Raw genomic sequence first — 18,782 nt, 5'->3', positions numbered from 1 at the left:
AGAGTTTGTATATTAGGGGATTTTAATGTCCATGTTTGTTGCCCCTCAAATGCACTTGCCTCTGATTTCATTAACCTCATTGAATCATTTGATCTTGTTAAGTCAATAAGAGATCCCAGGCATCTAAAAGGTCACACCCTTGACCTAGTAATGTCCCCTCATCTTACTATTCATGTGTCTGACCATAAGGCTATTCTGCTGAATGTAATTTTGCTTACGGCACCCACTATCCATCATATTCCTGTTCACTCTCACTTTGTTAACTCTGCTACAGCCATACAATTTTCAGAGGCCTTTTCGAACAGTATTGCCGCTTCAACAGCTCCCGTTCCCTCCCATCAGACTGTTGATCTGTTAGATAGTTTTAATAGTTGGTGTCAGGTGACCCTAGATGCTGTGGCTCCTTTTAAGACCAAGAAAAAAGGGTTGGACAGAGCCACTCTCTGGCTAAATGAAAAGCACCCATGCCCTAAAAAGGGAGTGTAGAAAGGCCCGAAAGAAAATGGAAGTCCTGTAGACTTTTCATATTTGTTTGAAGGATCTGCTGAAGGAATTGAATGCTTCTGTAAAGAAAACGAGAGAAAAGTATTTCTGTAATCTGATCAGAGAACTCTCATAATCCAAGAATATTGTTTAGTACTGTTACAAATGTTTTGGTTGTGTCTTGTGTTCTGTTGTGTTCCTGTCTCTCTATGTATCTCCATCCTTCTCAGGCATTCTGGCAATCAATTTGGTTCAGCTGCACCTCATTCCTCATCACCTGAATAACCAATCAGAGGATGGCCCTGTTGTATTTAAACCTTGCACTTCCTCCCCTCACAAGATCCGTTTGTTTCTGTCTGTCCGTTCAGAGCGTGTGTAAATTCATTGTGACAATTCTCTGTTCAGACATCATTCCTTCATAATTCATCCATTGTATTTTCATTCCGGTTACAGGAGAGAAGTGGTATAGATGAGAGGAGCCCATAGGTATACATTTATGCTCGTAGGTTACTGTGACTGTTACTTACCAATTGGAGGCAAACCTGGATTCATTTGTTCCTGTATCAGATGAAACCCTTATCAAGATTGTATCACACAGGAAATCCTCTTCTTGTCCCCTAGATATTGTCCTTACTAGACTACTAAAGGAAGTAATGGAACCAGTCTGCCCCAGCATTGACCCCACTGGTCCCGCTGATATGTAAATAATTTTGCAGTTATATAGTTTTAATTTTCGGTTTATAATCTCAGTCTTTACTTCTTTAAGTGCTTGAGAACATTTTGGACTTCAGTACAGCAGGACGCGAAAACGACAAAAGCCTAGCCACAGACATAGCTCAGCAAGCACCGGTCCTGCCTACTACAGACAACCGCGAAATGGCGACTCCACAGCCTAACTCGGGTGACGGGGCAGGCTTCGAAGCAAACATTCTCAAGGCGATTGGTGAACTGCGGTCAGATATTTCCACTTCCAAAGCGGACCTTTGTGCTAACATCGATGCACGAATTGAGACCGTCACACAACTGCTCTGAGGGGACATTACAAACTTCCAGGAGGAAGAGATTCGCCCTGCAATCCACTCGCCGTCAGAGACGACCGAGTCGCACTCCACCAAGATTCGGGACTTAGAAGCTGCTGCCATGACTGTCTAAAGAATTGAAGGATGTGCAACAGAAATGTGAAGATTTGGAGGGACGTTCACGCAGAAACAACCTCAGAATTTCCAGAATCAAGGAGAATGTGGCGGGGCTGCTAAATGCGCTGTCACTGGACGACAAGCCTCTCCTCGACCATTGTCACTACATATCCCGGGCTACTCCACCCAACACAGCGGGAGCAAGGGACCGACCTTGTGAGATCATTCTGTGTGTACATTTCATTCACGTGAAGAATGAGATCCTCCAGCAGGCACGCAACTACTTTACAGTATCAAGCGGAATTTGGAGATGTCAAACGGAGGCTGTGCGACTACACCGGCGTGAAATACAGTGCCTATAGAAAGTCATCATACCCCTTTGAAATAGTTACTATATTTGTCGTACAGCCTGAAATCAAAACCCATTAAAAAAAAAAACTCCAGCTTTATGTACAAATTTAGCCATAACAACATCAAACTAATGAAAATTTTTTATAAAAAATGAAAAACAAGAATAACAGGGTTGGAAAAGTCATCAGTCCCCTGATTTAATACTTTGTAGAGCCACCTTTTGCTGCAATTACAGCCATCAATCTGTTTGGATATGTCTCTACTAGCTTTGCACACCTAGATTGGAGAATATTTGCCCATTCTTCCTTGCAGAATTGTTCGAGTTCAGTCAAATTCCGTGGTGAGCGGCGATGGACTGCTCTCTTCAAGTCCATCCACAGATTTTCTATCGGATTTAAATCAGGGCTCTGACTTGGCCACTCAAGGACATTCACCTTTCTATCCTTAAGCCACTGCGTTGTTCTTTTGGCGGTATGTTTAGGATCGTTGTCGTGTTGGAAGGTGAATGACCTGCCCATCTTCAGCTGTCTAGCAGAGGGACGCAGGTTGTCCTCAAGAATTTGGGTGTACTTGGCAGCATCCATTTTCCCTTCAATCCTGACCAATTGCCCAGTCCCCGCTGAAGAGAAACATCCCCACAACATAATGTTGCCACCACCATGCTTCACAGTAGGTATGGTGTGTTTTGGGTGGTGTGCTGTGTTTGGTTTTCGCCAAACATAGCGCTTGGAGTTCAGTCCAAAAAGTTCAATCTTAGTCTCGTCTGACCATAAAACCTTTTTCCACATGGCAACAGAATCTTCCAGGTGTGTTTTTGCATAGCACAAACGAGACTGACTGTGCACTTTTTCAGAAAAGGCTTCTTTCTTGCTACCCTGCCATATAGGCCAGCTTTGTGTAAAGCTTGTGAGATTGTTGTCACATGCACAGACAGACCAGTCCCAGCCATAAAGACTTGTAAGTCCTTCAAAGTTGCCTTTGGCCTCTTGGTAGCTTCTCTGATCAATGTCCTCCTGGCTCGGTCATCCAGTTGGCCTGATCTAGGCAAGGTGTTGGTGGTGCCATACGCCTTCCACTTCTTAATGATGCTCTGAACGGTACTCAGAGGGATAGCTAAAGCCTTCGAAATCTTTTTGTAGCCTTCACCTAACTTGTGCCTTCCTACAACTTTATCCCGGAGGCCTTTTGAAAGTACTTTTCCAACCATGGTGAATTCTTTGCAGAACCATGCACTTCTAGTAGTGGAATCCTCAAGAAACAGCTGGTTTTATTCTGAAGTAATCAAAACCACTACAATTAATGTCAGGTGGGGGGCAATTAGCCTGGTGTTTGATCTGGAAATTGATTGGTTGCACCTGAGCAAGTTTATAATGGTATACTCTTAAGGGGCTGATCACTTAACCAAACCAGGTATTTCACTAATTAATTTGTAATAATTGTCCAGAATTTTTAATTTTTTTATTTTCACTTTGATGATGAGGGTTATAATGTGTACATACAGCTCAAAAAGTTAGATTTGATTTATTTTAATTTCCAGGGTGTAATGTGAGAAAAGGTAAAGATTTCACAGGGTATGATGACTTTCTATAGGCACTGTATGGACTGCAGTTCCCTGCTCGACTCTGGCTGTCATACGAGGTAAAGGGAGAAGTCCTTTGACACTCCAGAGGACGCATCAGCCCACTTTGAGCGATACATAAAGAAAAACTGAAGAAAAAGACTTGTTGGGCTCATACGGTTGTGAATGGGCCCGGCTCTGCTGTTAGTAGATAAATGGTCTGATTTCATTCATTTGTGTGGTAACATTGGCTATGGCCTATCCACAACCATTTATTTTCGGGACATTTAACTTACTGTCAGTCTATTTCTAACGTTTAAGTTATAGTATTTACACCGTCTGAGAGTTTAATAACAGTTTCTGACTGTTCTGGTGTCCACATGACACATAACTGGGATATATCCACGTTATTGTCACTGCTTGATTCGCTGCCTTGAAATTACAATATGAATAGGGAGCTAGGGGTTTGTGAGTGTTAGTTAACTTCACAAACAACATTGGGAAAAACATGTTCTGCTTAGCCTTGTACCTTAGTTGGAAGGTATTGCCTGGGGTGGGGGTGGGGGGTGGTTCACTTACTTACACATCACATCACTAGTTTACACTACATTGACTGGGGTTTTCTGGGGAGTTATTACTCTTCAAGATTACATGAAAGGGAGAACTAACGTTAATGCACAGGGTGATCAAGACAACAAATTATATTTGTTGGAATGTAAAGGGATAAAATAATCCTGTCAAAAGAAATAAGGTTTTGACTCATCTTAAGGGTACAAGAAACCCACTTAAGAACAGGTGATCACTTCCTAATTCGTAAGGACTGGGTTGGTCAATTGTTCCATTCCAACTTCCAAAATAAATCAAGAGGTGCTGCCATTCTGGTTAACACATCCACTCCATTTGTTGCTTCAGATGTCATTTCAGATACTAGAGGACAATATGTTATAGTTACAGGTAAATTATTTTCCACCACCTTTATTTTGGCCAATGTATATGCTCCTAACTGGGATGATACAAACTTCATATCCACATTTGTATCTACTATTCCCCATTCCTCACTGATTTTAGGGGGGGGTTTCAACTTTGATGTCCTCAACTTTAGATAGGTCCTCACAGAGGGTCATTGGTCCATCCAAATGTGCCTTATCAATTGCATCAATTGCAATCAAAAGCATGGCACTTTCTACATCCATCAGCGAGACAATATAATTTTTTCTCCCATGTTCATCATACATATTCCCGCATTGATTGTTTCTTTATGGAAGAACTCATGTTATGAGAGGATTTTCATTTCAGATCATGCTCCCCAGGTTCTTAAGTTGAAATTCCCATTTATTCAGTCGATGTCTACAGAGATTCCTTAATTCCAGGAAATTAACACACATCTAGGCATGTCATACTCCACTACATGGAAGTCTATCAAAGCATATCTGCGTGGCAAATCCATTGCCTATGCAGCCTCTCTAAACAAGGCGTGCACACAACGGATTTGTGACATAAGCAATTCAATTGCTGCACTTGATGAAAGATATGCAACAGATCCTTCGGCTGGTTTATATACACAGTGCCTTCTGTTCCAATCAGAATATGATAATCTCTCCACTGTACATGCAGAGCACTTGCTCCTACGAGCCCGCTAAAGAATTTACGAACAAGGTGACAAGACCAGTAAAATGCTTGCTCACCAGATCCGCAAATCAGAGGCCTCGCGTCTTATTCCCCAGATAAGAACTAATTCAGGCACCACCACTGTTGTTCATAAGGAAATAAGCAACCAATTCAACCAGTTCTACTCCTCTCTTTATACTTCAGAATCTTCTCAGGATCCCTAATTGATTGACTCATTCTTTGATCTTGATTCCCTCGATCAGTTAAGACTCTCATAGTAGTTTGGAGTGGGGAATCTCTCCTGAAAGTGCCACGCATTATTAAGAAACACCTACAGAAACCCAAGGACTTGGGGGGTCTGGCACTACCAGATTTCCCAACATATTACTGGGCAGCGAATTTCAGAGGCCTCCTATTCAAGTTAGGGATTTTGTCCCACGGAATATTACAGGAACTCATCTAGAGTACATCCTGAGCTTTAACAAGCTTCCTAAGGGTGCAATCTCAATTATATACAGAATCATCAATTATCTCCAGAACCCACCAACTCCTTTTAAGGCATTATGGGAGAACGTTCTGGGGGAACAATTTGACAAGGAGACATGGAACTCCATTTTAAATAGGATCCACTCCTATTGGTCCAGGTCCAAACTTGGAAAGGTATTTCCCAATATTGACCCTACCTGTGCTCATTGTAAACTAGAACCGGCTACTTTATTTAATAAATTCTGGACATGCCCGAAACTGTAAAATTTCTGGCAAAATATTTTTCAATGTTTTCCTGAGGTCTTCGGTTTAGATTTTGAGCCTTGTCCCATCACAGCTATCTTTGGGATTCTACCAGTGGGCTGTCCACTATCATGTGCCCAATCTGATACAGTAGCCTCCGCCACTATTTTGGCTAGACGGGTCATTTTGCTTAACTGGAAACTTACCTTTTTGCCTTCTTATAACCACTGGGTCAGAGATTTATTAGGCTGTCTTAATTGAGAAAAACTTTCTATTGTGTTTTATTTTATTTTGTATATGTTTTGGTTTTTGGTTTGAAAATAACTTCAGTGTTGTTGTGTACGTATTTATTTACTGTGATTGTGTTGTATGTTGCTTATGTTGATTATTGCCTTGTGAAAAGAAAAAAAAACAATAAATATAAGTCTGGACCAATCAATTTGAATTCCTAAACCCCCCTTTTTATCCAAAGTTTTAGAGAAGGCTGTCTATCATCAACTGACTAGCTATCTGGATAGAATTTTTTTATTTGAAAAGTTCCAATCTGGTTTTCGCCCGTCATAGCACTGAAACTGCTCTACTTAAAGTCACAAACGACCTACTTTTAGCATCTGATTCAGGTAAGTGTTCTATTTGAATTCTCCTTGATCATACTATTTTAATAAACCGCCTTAGATATTGTGTAGGCAGACACTGCCTTAAAATGGTTCTCGTCATACCTCTCAGCAGACAGTTCTCTGATGGTCTAGGAAAGTGTCTCTTCCTCAGCCCAAGTGAACTTTGGTGTGCCACAAGGCTCCAATTTTATTCTCATTATACATGTTTCCACTACGCCAGATTATCCGTAAAGACAATATTTCATTTCACTGGTATGCGGACGACACCCAGTTATACAGTGCATCCGGAAAGTATTCAGACCCCTTCACTTTTTCCACATTTTGTTATGTTAAAGCCTTATTCTAAAATGGATTCAATTAATTTTTTTCCTCATCAATCTACACACAATACCCCATAATGACAAAGCGAAAACAGTTTTTTCGAAATGTTTGCTAATTTATTAAAAATAAAAAACTGAAATATCACATTGTAACAAAGTCCGTACACACAGAGGCAGACGCAGTGTTGGGATGAGGAAATTGTTTGTTTATTTTTAGTTCGCTGATGACTTTTCAGTCTCTGTTTCTCCTCGTTAGCTTTTCAGCTGTATATCTCTCCGCTCCGCCGTTCCCAGCCCTCCTACTGAAAGCAGAGGCACACACATCTTAACCATTTCGTTAAACGAGGCTTCATTCGCACCAGGTGCGCAACAAAGCCTCGCCCCCTGTCAACCTGGCCACGGTCCTGTAGCTCCCTCTACAGGCCGAACGCTGCATGCCCCCCCACACACATTTACATAAGTATTCAGACCCTTTGCTATGACACTCGAAATGGAGCTCAGGTGCATCCTGTTTCCATTGATCATCCTTGAGATTTTCTACGACTTGATTGGAGTCCACCTGTGGTAAATTCAATTGATTGGACATAATTTGGAACAGCACACACCTGTCTATATAAGATCCCACAGTTGACAGTGCATGTCAGAGCAAAAACCAGGCCATGAGGTTGAAGGAATTGTCCGTAGACCTCTGAGACAGGATTGTGTCGGGGCACAGATCTGGGGAAGGGTACAAAAACATTTCTGTAGTGTTGAAGGTCCCCAAGAACACAGTAGCCTCCATCATTCTTAAATGGAAGAAGTTTGGAACCACCAAGACTCTTCCTAGAGCTGGCCGCCCGGCCAAACTGAGCAATAGGGGGAGAAGGGCCATCGTCAGGGAGGTGACCAAGAACCCAATGGTCACTCTGACAGAGCTCCAGAGTTCCTCTGTGGAGATGGGAGAACCTTCCAGAAGGGCAACCATCTCTGCAGCACTCCACCAATCTGGCCTTTATGGTTGAGTGGCCAGACGGAAGCCACTCCTCAGTAAAAAGCACATGACAGCCCGCTTGGAGTTTGCCAAAAGGCACCTAAAGGACTCTCAGACCATGAGAAAAAAGATTCTCTGGTCTGATGAAACCAAGATTGAACTCTTTGGCCTGAATGCCAAGCGTCACGTCTGGAGGAGACCAGGCACCGCTCATCACCTGGCCAATACCATCCCTACGGTGAAGCATTGTGGTGGCAGCATCATGCTGTGGGGATGTTTTTCAGCGGCAGGGACTGGGAAACTAGTCAGGATTGAGGAAAAGATGAACAGAGCAAAGTACAGAGAGATCCTTGATGAAAACCTGCTCCGGACCTCAGACTGGGCTCACCTTCCAACAGGACGACCTTAAGCACACAGCCAAGACAACGCAGGAGTGGCTTCGGGACAAGTCTCTGAATATCCTTGAGTGGTCCAGCCAGAGCTCGGACTTGAACCCGAAAGAAAATAGCTGTGCACCGACGCTCCCCATCCAACCTGACAGAGCTTGAGAGGATCTGCAGAGAAGAATGGGAGAAACTCCCCAAATACAGGTGTGCCAAGCTTGTAGCGTCATACCCAAGAAGACTTGAGGTTGTAATCGCTGCCAAAGGCGCTTCAACAAAGTAACTAAAGGGTAAAGGGTAAGTAATTTATGTAAGTAAATTACATAATACTTATGTAAATGTGATTTCAGTTTTTTATTTTTTAATAAATTAGAAAACATTTCTAAAAACCTGTTTTGGCTTTGTCATTACAGGGTATTGTGTGTTGGGAGGGGAAAAAAAGAATTTAATCCATTTTAGAATAAGGCTGGAACATAACAAAATGTGGAAAAAGTGAAGGGGTCTGAATACTTTCCGAATGCACTGTATCTTCCCATTAAACCCCATGATTCGTCCAGTTTAGCTTCACTTAATGATTGCTTGGAAGATATTAGATGTTGGATGTCCCAGAACTTTTTACAACTGAATGACAGCAAATTTGAGGTTGTCATATTTGGCCCTCCTAGCTCCACGGTAGCAACACAGGACAGTTTTGGCTGTCTGTCTGCCAACGTGAAATCTTCAGCTTGTAACCTCGGGGTGACTTTTGATGCTGACCTCAATTTCAAAACAGTTGTACAGTCATGTTTTTATCAGTTGAGAAACATTTCCAAAATACAGCCTTTCTTGTAATTTGCCAATCTAGAAAAATGCATTCATTCATCTCATCTCGCATAGATTATTGCAACTCGCTCTATTCTTCTCTCAGTAGAAAGTCCCTTGCACGGTTACAGATAGTCCAAAATGCAGTAGCTAGGCTTTTAACCAGAACTAAGAAAAGAGACCACATCGCCCCAATTTTTGCCTCCCTAGATTTTATCGATGACTTAAGGCTCAGCTGGGTCTAGCACCGGACTATATTTCTGACCTTTTAATCCCCTATGAGCCTCAGTGCAGCCTAAGATCCTCAGGCAGGGCCCTTCTGGCCGTTCCGGAGTCTAGACTGAAGACAAAAGGTGACCGTGCCTTTGCCATTAGGGCCCCTAGACTCTAGAACGACCTGCCTGAGGATATTAGGCTAGCAAGATCAGTATTCTCTTTTAAATCTCTTCTTAAAAACGTATATTTATAGACTAGCCTTTAATTATTCTTTTTAATGTGTTGTGTTTTACTGTTTTTCTACTTTTATTTTTGATGCTACTCTCATTCTTTTTAATGTGTCTGTGTTTTACTTTTTCTACTTATAGTTTCATTTTTATTTGCATATCTGTTTTATCTATTTGTAAAGCACTTTGTAACATTGTTTTAAAAAGGTGCTATATAAATAAAGTTTTTATTATTTTTTGTAACAACAATAAACCACAATAGCTATAGCAATTGACAATGTATAGCAATAGATCATAATGATTTGTCATTATTGATTGATGCTGTGTTGTCACTTGCCTCATGCAACACACTGAAGGAACCTGAATCACAGGAATTGGTCCTGTGAATAGATGTCTGTCTTGACCTTTATTTTTTAGTACTTCTATTCTATTTTATTTTATTCTATTTTAAAACTTATTGTTGCACTACTCTGTGGCACTGTCACTTTTGCATTTCACTGTATACTTGTATGCACGTGACAAATATAGAATCTTGAATCTTGACCTCTTATTGAACTTCCATTCATTACTACTTCATTATTACTTAAACTTTGTTGTGACCAACTATGTTTTAAAATGTATGTAACAGAAGGTTTAAACGTATATCAAAGTTATGTCCCTTAGGGGGTTGCTCAGGGACAACTGATACTGGCTGGGTAATGTGTTATTAAGTAGAGCCTTGTGCATCAGAAGCCATGTTTTGAGAACATAAGATAGGTGGGGAATTTAAACAATGGCCCAGGGTGAGATACAAGTGTCACGGGACTAAGTTCCATGAAATAATTATCTGTCCTCTCCACATACATGTTTTTGGAAGGTCTTTTCAGTATATTACAAATGAATGTTCAAGTTTTCACCTGAGAATCTTTGGGAGCTGTGGCTTCCAGTAAACAACTATTCTATTGTCACCTGGGGTAAGTTGTTGCTCTCTCCTTGCAAGTTTCTCTTTCTGTTGATTATTGCTGTTATATTTAATTCTTACTATTAGGTTAAAGGAGAGATTCTCAGATTTTATGAGATGGTAGTGTACATCAAACAAAGCATTGTCGAACAAATACTTAACATGAGTGCTTAATTTGGACATTTGATAAATCTGTCCTATCACTTTTGGTGGCCTAAAATAGAGGGAAAAATGTAATCTGTACACAAATACCATCAACTAAAAGCTGAGAACCACAACCTGTTTTGTAAAAACAACAGAGTAAGGAGGGGTACCATGGGTCTCTACCGCTTATCGTAGAAACAAAGACATCTTTCAGGTGGATTTTGGAATTAATTAGGCCTCTGAGATTGCTTTGTAAATGTGATGAGGAGAGTCTCACTCCCAAATATTATCTCCTGAGAATGAAGGCCTTCAAAGGCCAAAGTGAGAAGGGTCCCTGGGACCACACTGGCACTAGTCTTGTTCCCAGACACTTCCGCCCAAATGCGCAAAAGGTCAGGTGGACCAACGCATCAAACTTGGTCTTCATTAAGCCAATAGAAAAACCATAGAAAACAGACGGTGCATAGCCATTGGATTTACTTTGCATCAATCATCTCCCACAACACTTCCCCCCAGTGCTTGCACACCACACACTTCTGATTCGCTGAAATCAAATAATAACAAATACTTTCTCATAAATTCACTCCCACTAAGGCCAGGTTTGAGTCATTGAGTCAGACATAATATACAGTGGGGGAAATAATTATTTGATCCCCTGCTGATTTTGTTAGTTTGCCCGATTACAAAGAAATGAGCGGTCTATAATTTTTATGGTACTTTTAGTTTAACAAATAGAGACAGAATATCAACAAAGAAGTCCAGAAAAAACACATTATATAAAGTTATAAATTAATTTGCATTTGATCGAAGGAAATAAGTATTTGATCCCCAAGCAAAACATGACTTAGTACTTGGTGGAGAAACCCTTGCTGGCAAGCACAGAAGTCAGACGTCTCTTATAGTTGGTCACCAGGTTTGCACACATCTCAGGAGGGATTTTGGTCCACTCCTCTTTACAGATCCTCTCCAAATCCTGAAGGTTTCAAGGCTTTTGCTTGGCAAGTCGAAGCTTCAGCTCCCTCCACAAATTTTCGATAGGATTAAGGTCTGGAGACTAGCTAGGCCACTCCATGACCTTAGTGTGCTTCTTCTTGAGCCACTCCTTTGTTGCCTTGGCTGTATGTTTTGGGTCATTGTCATGCTGGAAGACCCATCCACGACCCATCCTCAGTGCTCTGGCTGAGGGAAGGAGGTTCTCGTCCAAGATCTTATGGTACATGGCCCCGTCCATTGGCCCCTCAATGCAGTGAAGTCGTCCTGTACCCTTAGCAGAGAAACAACCCCAAAGCATAATGTTTCCACCTCCGTGTTTGACGGTGGGGATGGTGTTCTTGGGATTGTAGCATTCAGCATTTCTCTCCCTCCAAACACGAAGAGTCGAATTTATGCCAAAGAGTTCAATTTTGGTCTCATCTGACCACATCACCTTCTCCCAAGCCTTCTCTGAATCATTTAGGTGTTCATTGGCAAACTTCAGATGGGCCTGTACATGTGCCTTCTTGAGCAGGGGGACCTTGCGGGCACTGCAGGATTTCAATCCGTTACGGTGTAGTGTGTTACCAATGGTTTTCTTGGTGACTGTGGTCCCAGCTGCCTTGAGATCATTACCAAGCTCCTCTCGTGTAGTTCTGGGCTGATCCCTCACCCTTCTCATGATCATCCTTACCCCACGAGGCAAGATCTTGCATGGAGCTCCAGGCTGAGGGCGATTGATGGTTATTTTGTATTTCTTCCATTTTCTAATAATTGCACCAACAGTTGTCTCCTTCTCACCAAGCTTCTTGCTGATGGTCTTGTAGCCCATTCCAGCCTTGTGCAGGTCTACAACTCTTACCCTGATGTCCTTTGAATGTTCTTTGGTCTTGCCCATGGTGGTGGAGAGGTTGGAATGGAAGAGATTGATTCTATTGACAGGTGTCTTTTATACCCATAACAAGCAGAGATTAGGAGTACTTTTCCTAAAGTGACAGGACTAATCTGTGTGCCTCATGGGCATATAACCGGTCTGTATGAGCCAGAATTCTTGCTGGTTTGTAGGGGATCAAATACTTATTTCCTTCGATCAAATGCAAATTAATTTATAACTTTATATAATGTGTTTTTTCTGGACTTCTTTGTTGATATTCTGTCTCTATTTGTTAAACTAAAAGTACCATAAAAATTATAGACCACTCATTTCTTTGTAATCGGGCAAACTAACAAAATCAGCAGGGATCAAATAATTATTTCCCCCACTGTATATAATATACCAAATTTGATAAGGAGAACCAATTATTGCAAGGCACATTCTGACATAAATCTAAGTATAAAAAGTAATGCACAGGGGAAATGGTCTTTGAGAAATGACTAAATGCTTGAAAGAGTATTTGACCAATAAACATTAGCTATACATTAGAAATTCTTCATTATTGATCACCACCTGCAGTTTTTGAGAAGTTCAACTTTCAAATGAATAACTAGTTGCTGAGTACAATGGTCTTATCTTATCATGACTCAATAAATATTAAAAACGAGAGAATAAATAAATGAGGTTGATTTTGACTTGACAGACATATGAGTTATCAAAACGCACCATTTAATACCTTTTAACAGAATATATAAGTCGACTGTGTGTGACTGGCACTGAGACATCGGTGCAGTGCTTTGGTTCAATGTTAAGAATAATTAAGTACAAAGCCCTGTTGAGAGCAGACGGTAAGTCTTACATTGGCACTGACATTGTGACAGTAAAGAGGCTCAGTGAAATACACAGCAAAGTCCAAACCTCTCCAATCAACATCTGGCATTGGACTAAATTCAGTCTCGGCTGAGGGATTCTTTGTAAGCTGTGTGTATTTCTATTCGTAGATCAAGTGGCCAAGTACCTGGGTGGCAATGTTCCCAAAGGAGGTGATGGCCTGATGCAGGGAGCGAGTGTCAGCCTGGAAGCTCATGTCAGGGGTTTTCTCTGGAGTCAGGTTCAGAGAAGATAACCTAAACAGACAAAGAGGGGGACATAAGGCTAACGCCTCAAAACACCCTCCACCTTTCTTTACATCATCTTCTAACACATGCCAACATTCAAGTTCTAACCTGTGACTGAGTTTAACTGAGAATTACAGAGGTATTAAAGAGTTAAACAGAGACTGCAATGATGTCTTGAGAGGCACAGCTTCTGCCAACAATCATTGACTGTAAACAATAATTGTGCAATCAACGAATGCCTGACTCCCAAAAATCATTAAATCCAAGAGGCCTTTATTCACTCTTACTTTTCCATGCAGCTAGTGAGCTGGTTGGTCAGGTTGTGGCTGTTGTTGCAATTCTCCAGCTGATGAATGAGGATGTCAAATTGGCCCCGAAGCTGTGGGCAGAGGAGAGAAGAAAAAGAACATGGTCAGCAGCTGGGACCAGCAGTAACATGAGGAGAGTCACTGCAGTACGAGGAAACACTGACCCAGTGAAGCTGCTGTAGTTGTGACTGCAGAGCCTCGCCCTTCAGCTGCTCGACGAGGTCAATCTGCTCGAGCAGCCAGACCTCACGCGAGCGCATTGACTCCAGGTGTCTGCTGATGCAGGTGTGCAGCTGAGACTTCATCTGAAAAACAGAGAGAAATGTGGTGAATACAGAAGATCTGGAAAGATAAAGAAAATCTAGGTTGAGTCCTATGTCTTAAAATGCACGCACGCAAGTCAAGTCATGGGATTTTTTTATTTTGGGATCTGTTCTGACACAGTACGTTTCAAGTTAAACCACAATGACAAGATCATAACCTTTTACTTATTCCACTGCTTTTTAGTCTGTAAAAGGCTAGATGGTGCTCTCTGAAGCAGTGAGATGAGATGAGATAGAGGATACTCTGATGTCTGTGTCCTCTCGGACTGTAATGAGCGACCTCTTCCTACTGCTGCCTTAAAAAGGCTGGCCAGAGGAAATTATATCCTGTGGTCAGGTTTCAATATTGGCCTCTCAAGTCCCCTCCTCATAACATGAGCCAACATACTAATGACTAACTGTGGTCAGGACAAAGACAGAGTTTTACACAGCTCTGACATACCAGGGCTTAGCATGTCTGCCACAGTTATGAGACATACAATAACAGCATGCTTAAGGGTGTGGGCAATGATTATCCTGTCAGGTGTGCTTGGTTTTGCAGCAAATGCAAATTATACACAGCAGTATTAATTTCGTCAACGAATTTCTGTAGTACGAGACGATAACTGACTAAATAGACATAGAAAATACTATAAATAAACTAAAATCATTTTTCATTTTGGTTGACTAAAACAAGACAAGATTATCTCTGTGACTAAAATCAGACTAAATGGAGTTTTAAACGGACTAAAAAGAGTTTTTGGAGAATAATTAATAAATTGGTCTTTGTGAATTTAATTGCTTGGTCCAATCAAAATCATGTGTCATTAGCAGAATTGTAAGACTTTCTCATTGCAACGTTGTAATGCTGTTATTGGTGGAAAATTAATACTGTGCCCAGGTCATTTGGAAGTCACGACCACCCCATCTCTGCCCCGCAAACTTTCTCCAATCTGGCCAAAACCAAATGCAAACAGAAAAAAGGGCTACTTTACGTATGTCGATTCAAACAGTGCTTGTCTTAAATCCTTGAAAACCACTGTGTTTACAGCTGAGCAGCAGTACACACTGGTCATCCCAAGGTGGGAAGCTGTGTGGGGTACAAACACAAATGGGCCCCTGGTGTCTTACCTCCCTGGAGTTGTCCTTGAGCTGGGCCTCAGCCCGCATCACCCCACCGATGGCCCCCTCCAGTTGAGAGCAGGCCTGCATACACTGCCTGAGTGTGGCCTTCTCTTGTTCCGCCACAGGTGATATTCTGTACAGAAAGAGACAATTTTGTCTCAATGAAAGATAAATCCTCCTTGGGTGAAACTCAGTTGATATGTATACTAGAAGTGTTGTCGAGTACAGTGGTAGTAAAAATCATGTTTAGCCTTGGAAAATATTTTGTTTACAGTCCATTATGTGTCCTCTATGGAGTGCAGTGAGTGTAATTTGGATACTAGAAGAATTACATTGAGAGGATTAAATGTTTATTCCCAGGTATTGTTACATATCATTTGTGGCTCCTTTATCCATATTTAGTATTTTTAAATGCTTAAACAAGTTTTACATGTACGCTTTTATTTGGAAGACATCGTCATTTACATAAATTGACATTGACCGGAAGTAGGTGGGCGGAGTTCCACTATTGGCGCTCAGAGAACACAGATGATTAATTATTTACTCTTCTAGGGATCAAGCTGTGCAGTCATTTCTGAAGTTGCTATTCTCCAAAACCAGGTAACATGTGATCGAAGTTTAAATGCAAAAGATATGCCTGCAGAGAAGTCTCTCTAGGAGCCATTTGACACCGAATTCAACCTAACCACTGCCTCCAAAACTTTGAATAACATTGATTATATTTGCTACTGTTACTGTTATCCTCAAGGTAGTGTCAAATAACCTGCCAAAGGATACCAGCTGCTTTGTTGCGAGGGCCAGCTAAGCTTGTAAAAGCACGCTGGAATTGATAGTTTTGAATGTCAAAACACCGTCCAAATAACAGGATAGATGGATTGATAAATATAATATTTGTCTTTGGTAAAATAGTGATAATGATCGATCTAGTTTCTACAAGACAGTCTGCTGTAACACCAGAGCTCATATCAAAAATGGCGTATATTGTGAGGATGTTATCCATCAAGCAAACCACAAACTCCAAGGTCATACCTCATGTTGCTGTATATCCAGTAATACAAGGTAGCTGTGTGTTTAATGTCGTCCACAGCGTTGTCTATGTCCACCTTCCCCAGTAAACAAAAGATACTCGTTTAATTATTTGCTTTTTTTCATCGAGCCACGAAGCCCAGCTGTTTTCTGTGAAGGACAAAAGTGGAACTCCGCCCACTTAGCTCGGGTGTATGTAAATTAGGATTTCTTCAACATAAAAGCGCACAGGTTAAACTTGTTTAAGCATTTAGAAATACTAAATATGTGTAAAGGGACCATAAATTACATGTAACTATATCTGTAAATAAACATTTAATACTCTCAATGTAATATTCGTGTTTTAAAGTCTAATATCCTAATGAATCTGTTGGAAGACTGTGGCACTGCATAGGGGACACATAATGGACTGTACACTAATGATTTTCCAAGGCTAAACATGATTTTTACGACCACTCTATTCATGAACACTTACTAGTATACATATCAAGTGAGTTTCAACCATGAGGGGTGTCATACATAGTGTTGGCTTTTTACTGCGGCCCAACAGTTCAAAGTGCCTCGTCTACACTGTATAGGTAACACATAATGGACTTGTAGGAATTCACTTTTTCACTCGAAATAAAGAATGTGAGACTGACACCAGTGTTCTCATAAGTTGGGATAAATCAAATGAATAATTTATTATCGTTTATTCAATACTCAATTCAGTTCTAGTAAAATACAATCAACAGAAAGAAAAACTTGCAAGGAGAGAGCAACATACAGTGCCTATAGAAAGTCATCATACCCCTTTGAAATAGTTATTATATTTGTCGTACAGCCTAAAATCAAAACCCATTAAAAAAAAAAAACCGGTTTTTCCAGCTTTATGTACAAATTTAGCCATACAATATCAAACTAATGAAAAAAAAGGAGACAGTTCTGAAAATTTATACAAAATGAAAAACAAGAATAACAGGGTTGGAAAAGTCATCAGTCCCCTGATATAATACTTTGTAGAGCCACCTTTTGCTGCAATTACAGCCATCAATCTGTTTGGATATGTCTCTACTAGCTTTGCACACCTAGATTGGAGAATATTTGCCCATTCTTCCTTGCAGAATTGTTAGAGTTCAGTCAAATTCCGTGGTGAGCGGCGATGGACTGCTCTCTTCAAGTCCATCCACAGATTTTCTATCGGATTTAAGTCAGGGCTCTGACTTGGCCACTCAAGGACATTCAGCTTTCTATCCTTAAGCCACTGCGTTGTTCTTTTGGCGGTATGTTTAGGATTGTTGTCGTGTTGGAAGGTGAATGACCTGCCCATCTTCAGCTGTCTAGCAGAGGGACGCAGGTTGTCCTCAAGAATTTGGGTGTACTTGGCAGCATCCATTTTCCCTTCAATCCTGACCAATTGCCCAGTCCCCGCTGAAGAGAAACATCCCCACAACATAATGTTGCCACCACCATGCTTCCCAGTAGGTGTGGTGTGCTGTGTTTGGTTTTCGCCAAACATAGGGCTTGGAGTTCAGTCCAAAAAGTTTAATCTTAGTCTCGTCTGACCATAAAACCTTTTTCCACATGGCAACAGAATCTTCCAGGTGGGTTTTTGCATAGGACAAACGAGACTGACTGTGGCACTTTTTCAGAAAAGGCTTCTTTCTTGCTAACTTTGTGTAAAGCTTGTGAGATTGTTGTCACATGCACAGACAGACCAGTCCCAGCCATAAAGCCATAAAGTCCTTCAAAGTTGCCTTTGGGCTCTTGGTAGCTTCTCTGATCAATGTCCTCCTGGCTCGGTCATCCAGTTTGGACGGACGGCCTGATCTAGGCAAGGTGTTGGTGGTGCCATACGCCTGCCACTTCTTAATGATGCTCTGAACCAGAGGTGGGCAAACTACGGCCCGCGGGCCACATCCGGCCCGCGCCATTGTTTAATCCGGCCCGTCAGGAATATTAAATTTGCTAACTATGCTAGCAACTCATCATCTGAAGAAAGGGCCGCTACTGCTGCAAGGTTAGCAGCCAACTTACAGGCTCAGCAAAACATTTTTGTTTGTCAATCTACTATTCAAGACGTCAGCACAAAAGCCAGTTAATCTACTGGCATACAAACTAGCAAAGGCAAGCAAGCCTTTCTCTGAAGGGGAGTTTTTGAAGGAATGTATGGTAGAGACAGCAAGTCTTTTATGTCCAGAAAACAAAAGTAAATTTGAAAACATAAGTTTATCACGCAGAACAGTTAGTCGCCGCGTAGAACTAATTGACGAAGACTTGGCCAATGGGTTAAGCAAGAAAGCAGAGTCTTTTAAGTTTTACTCGTTAGCCCTGGACGAAAGTAGCGATATAAAAGACACTGCGCAACTATTGATTTTTGTCCGGGGGATTAATGACAACTTTGAAATCACAGAGGAGTTTTTGGCCATGGAGTCCATGAGGGGCACAACGCGAGGAATTGACTTATATGACAGGGTGTCTGACGTCATTAAGAGGTTTAAACTACCTTGGAGTAAACTTGCAAATGTCACCACAGACGGATCGCCAAATTTGACAGGAAAACACATCGGGTTGTTGAAAAGAATCCAGGACCAG

At 41.3% G+C, this 18,782-nt stretch overlaps 1 protein-coding gene across 2 annotated transcripts in view; it reads right to left on the bottom strand.

The window, feature by feature from the left end:
- LOC310823794 (nuclear receptor coactivator 4-like) overlaps positions 1–16,330 on the bottom strand; it is a 39,774-nt gene extending 23,444 nt beyond the window's left edge. For both annotated transcript variants that reach the window (XM_083696651.1, XM_083696650.1), the window contains exons 1-5: positions 16,212–16,330; positions 15,189–15,315; positions 13,920–14,060; positions 13,735–13,826; positions 13,348–13,456 (exon numbers count right to left, since the gene is read on the bottom strand). In XM_083696651.1, the coding sequence (XP_083552777.1) occupies positions 13,348–13,456; positions 13,735–13,826; positions 13,920–14,060; positions 15,189–15,315; positions 16,212–16,216 (474 nt within the window). In that variant the 5' untranslated portion in view covers positions 16,217–16,330. The remainder of the gene's footprint in view (positions 1–13,347; positions 13,457–13,734; positions 13,827–13,919; positions 14,061–15,188; positions 15,316–16,211) is intronic.
- Between the last annotated feature and the right edge of the window lie 2,452 nt (positions 16,331–18,782).

The sequence above is a fragment of the Argentina silus genome (assembly GCF_951799395.1).
Source record: "Argentina silus genome assembly, chromosome: Y".
Lineage (NCBI taxonomy): Eukaryota > Metazoa > Chordata > Actinopteri > Argentiniformes > Argentinidae > Argentina > Argentina silus.
This window is presented reverse-complemented; position numbering and strand designations above follow the sequence as displayed.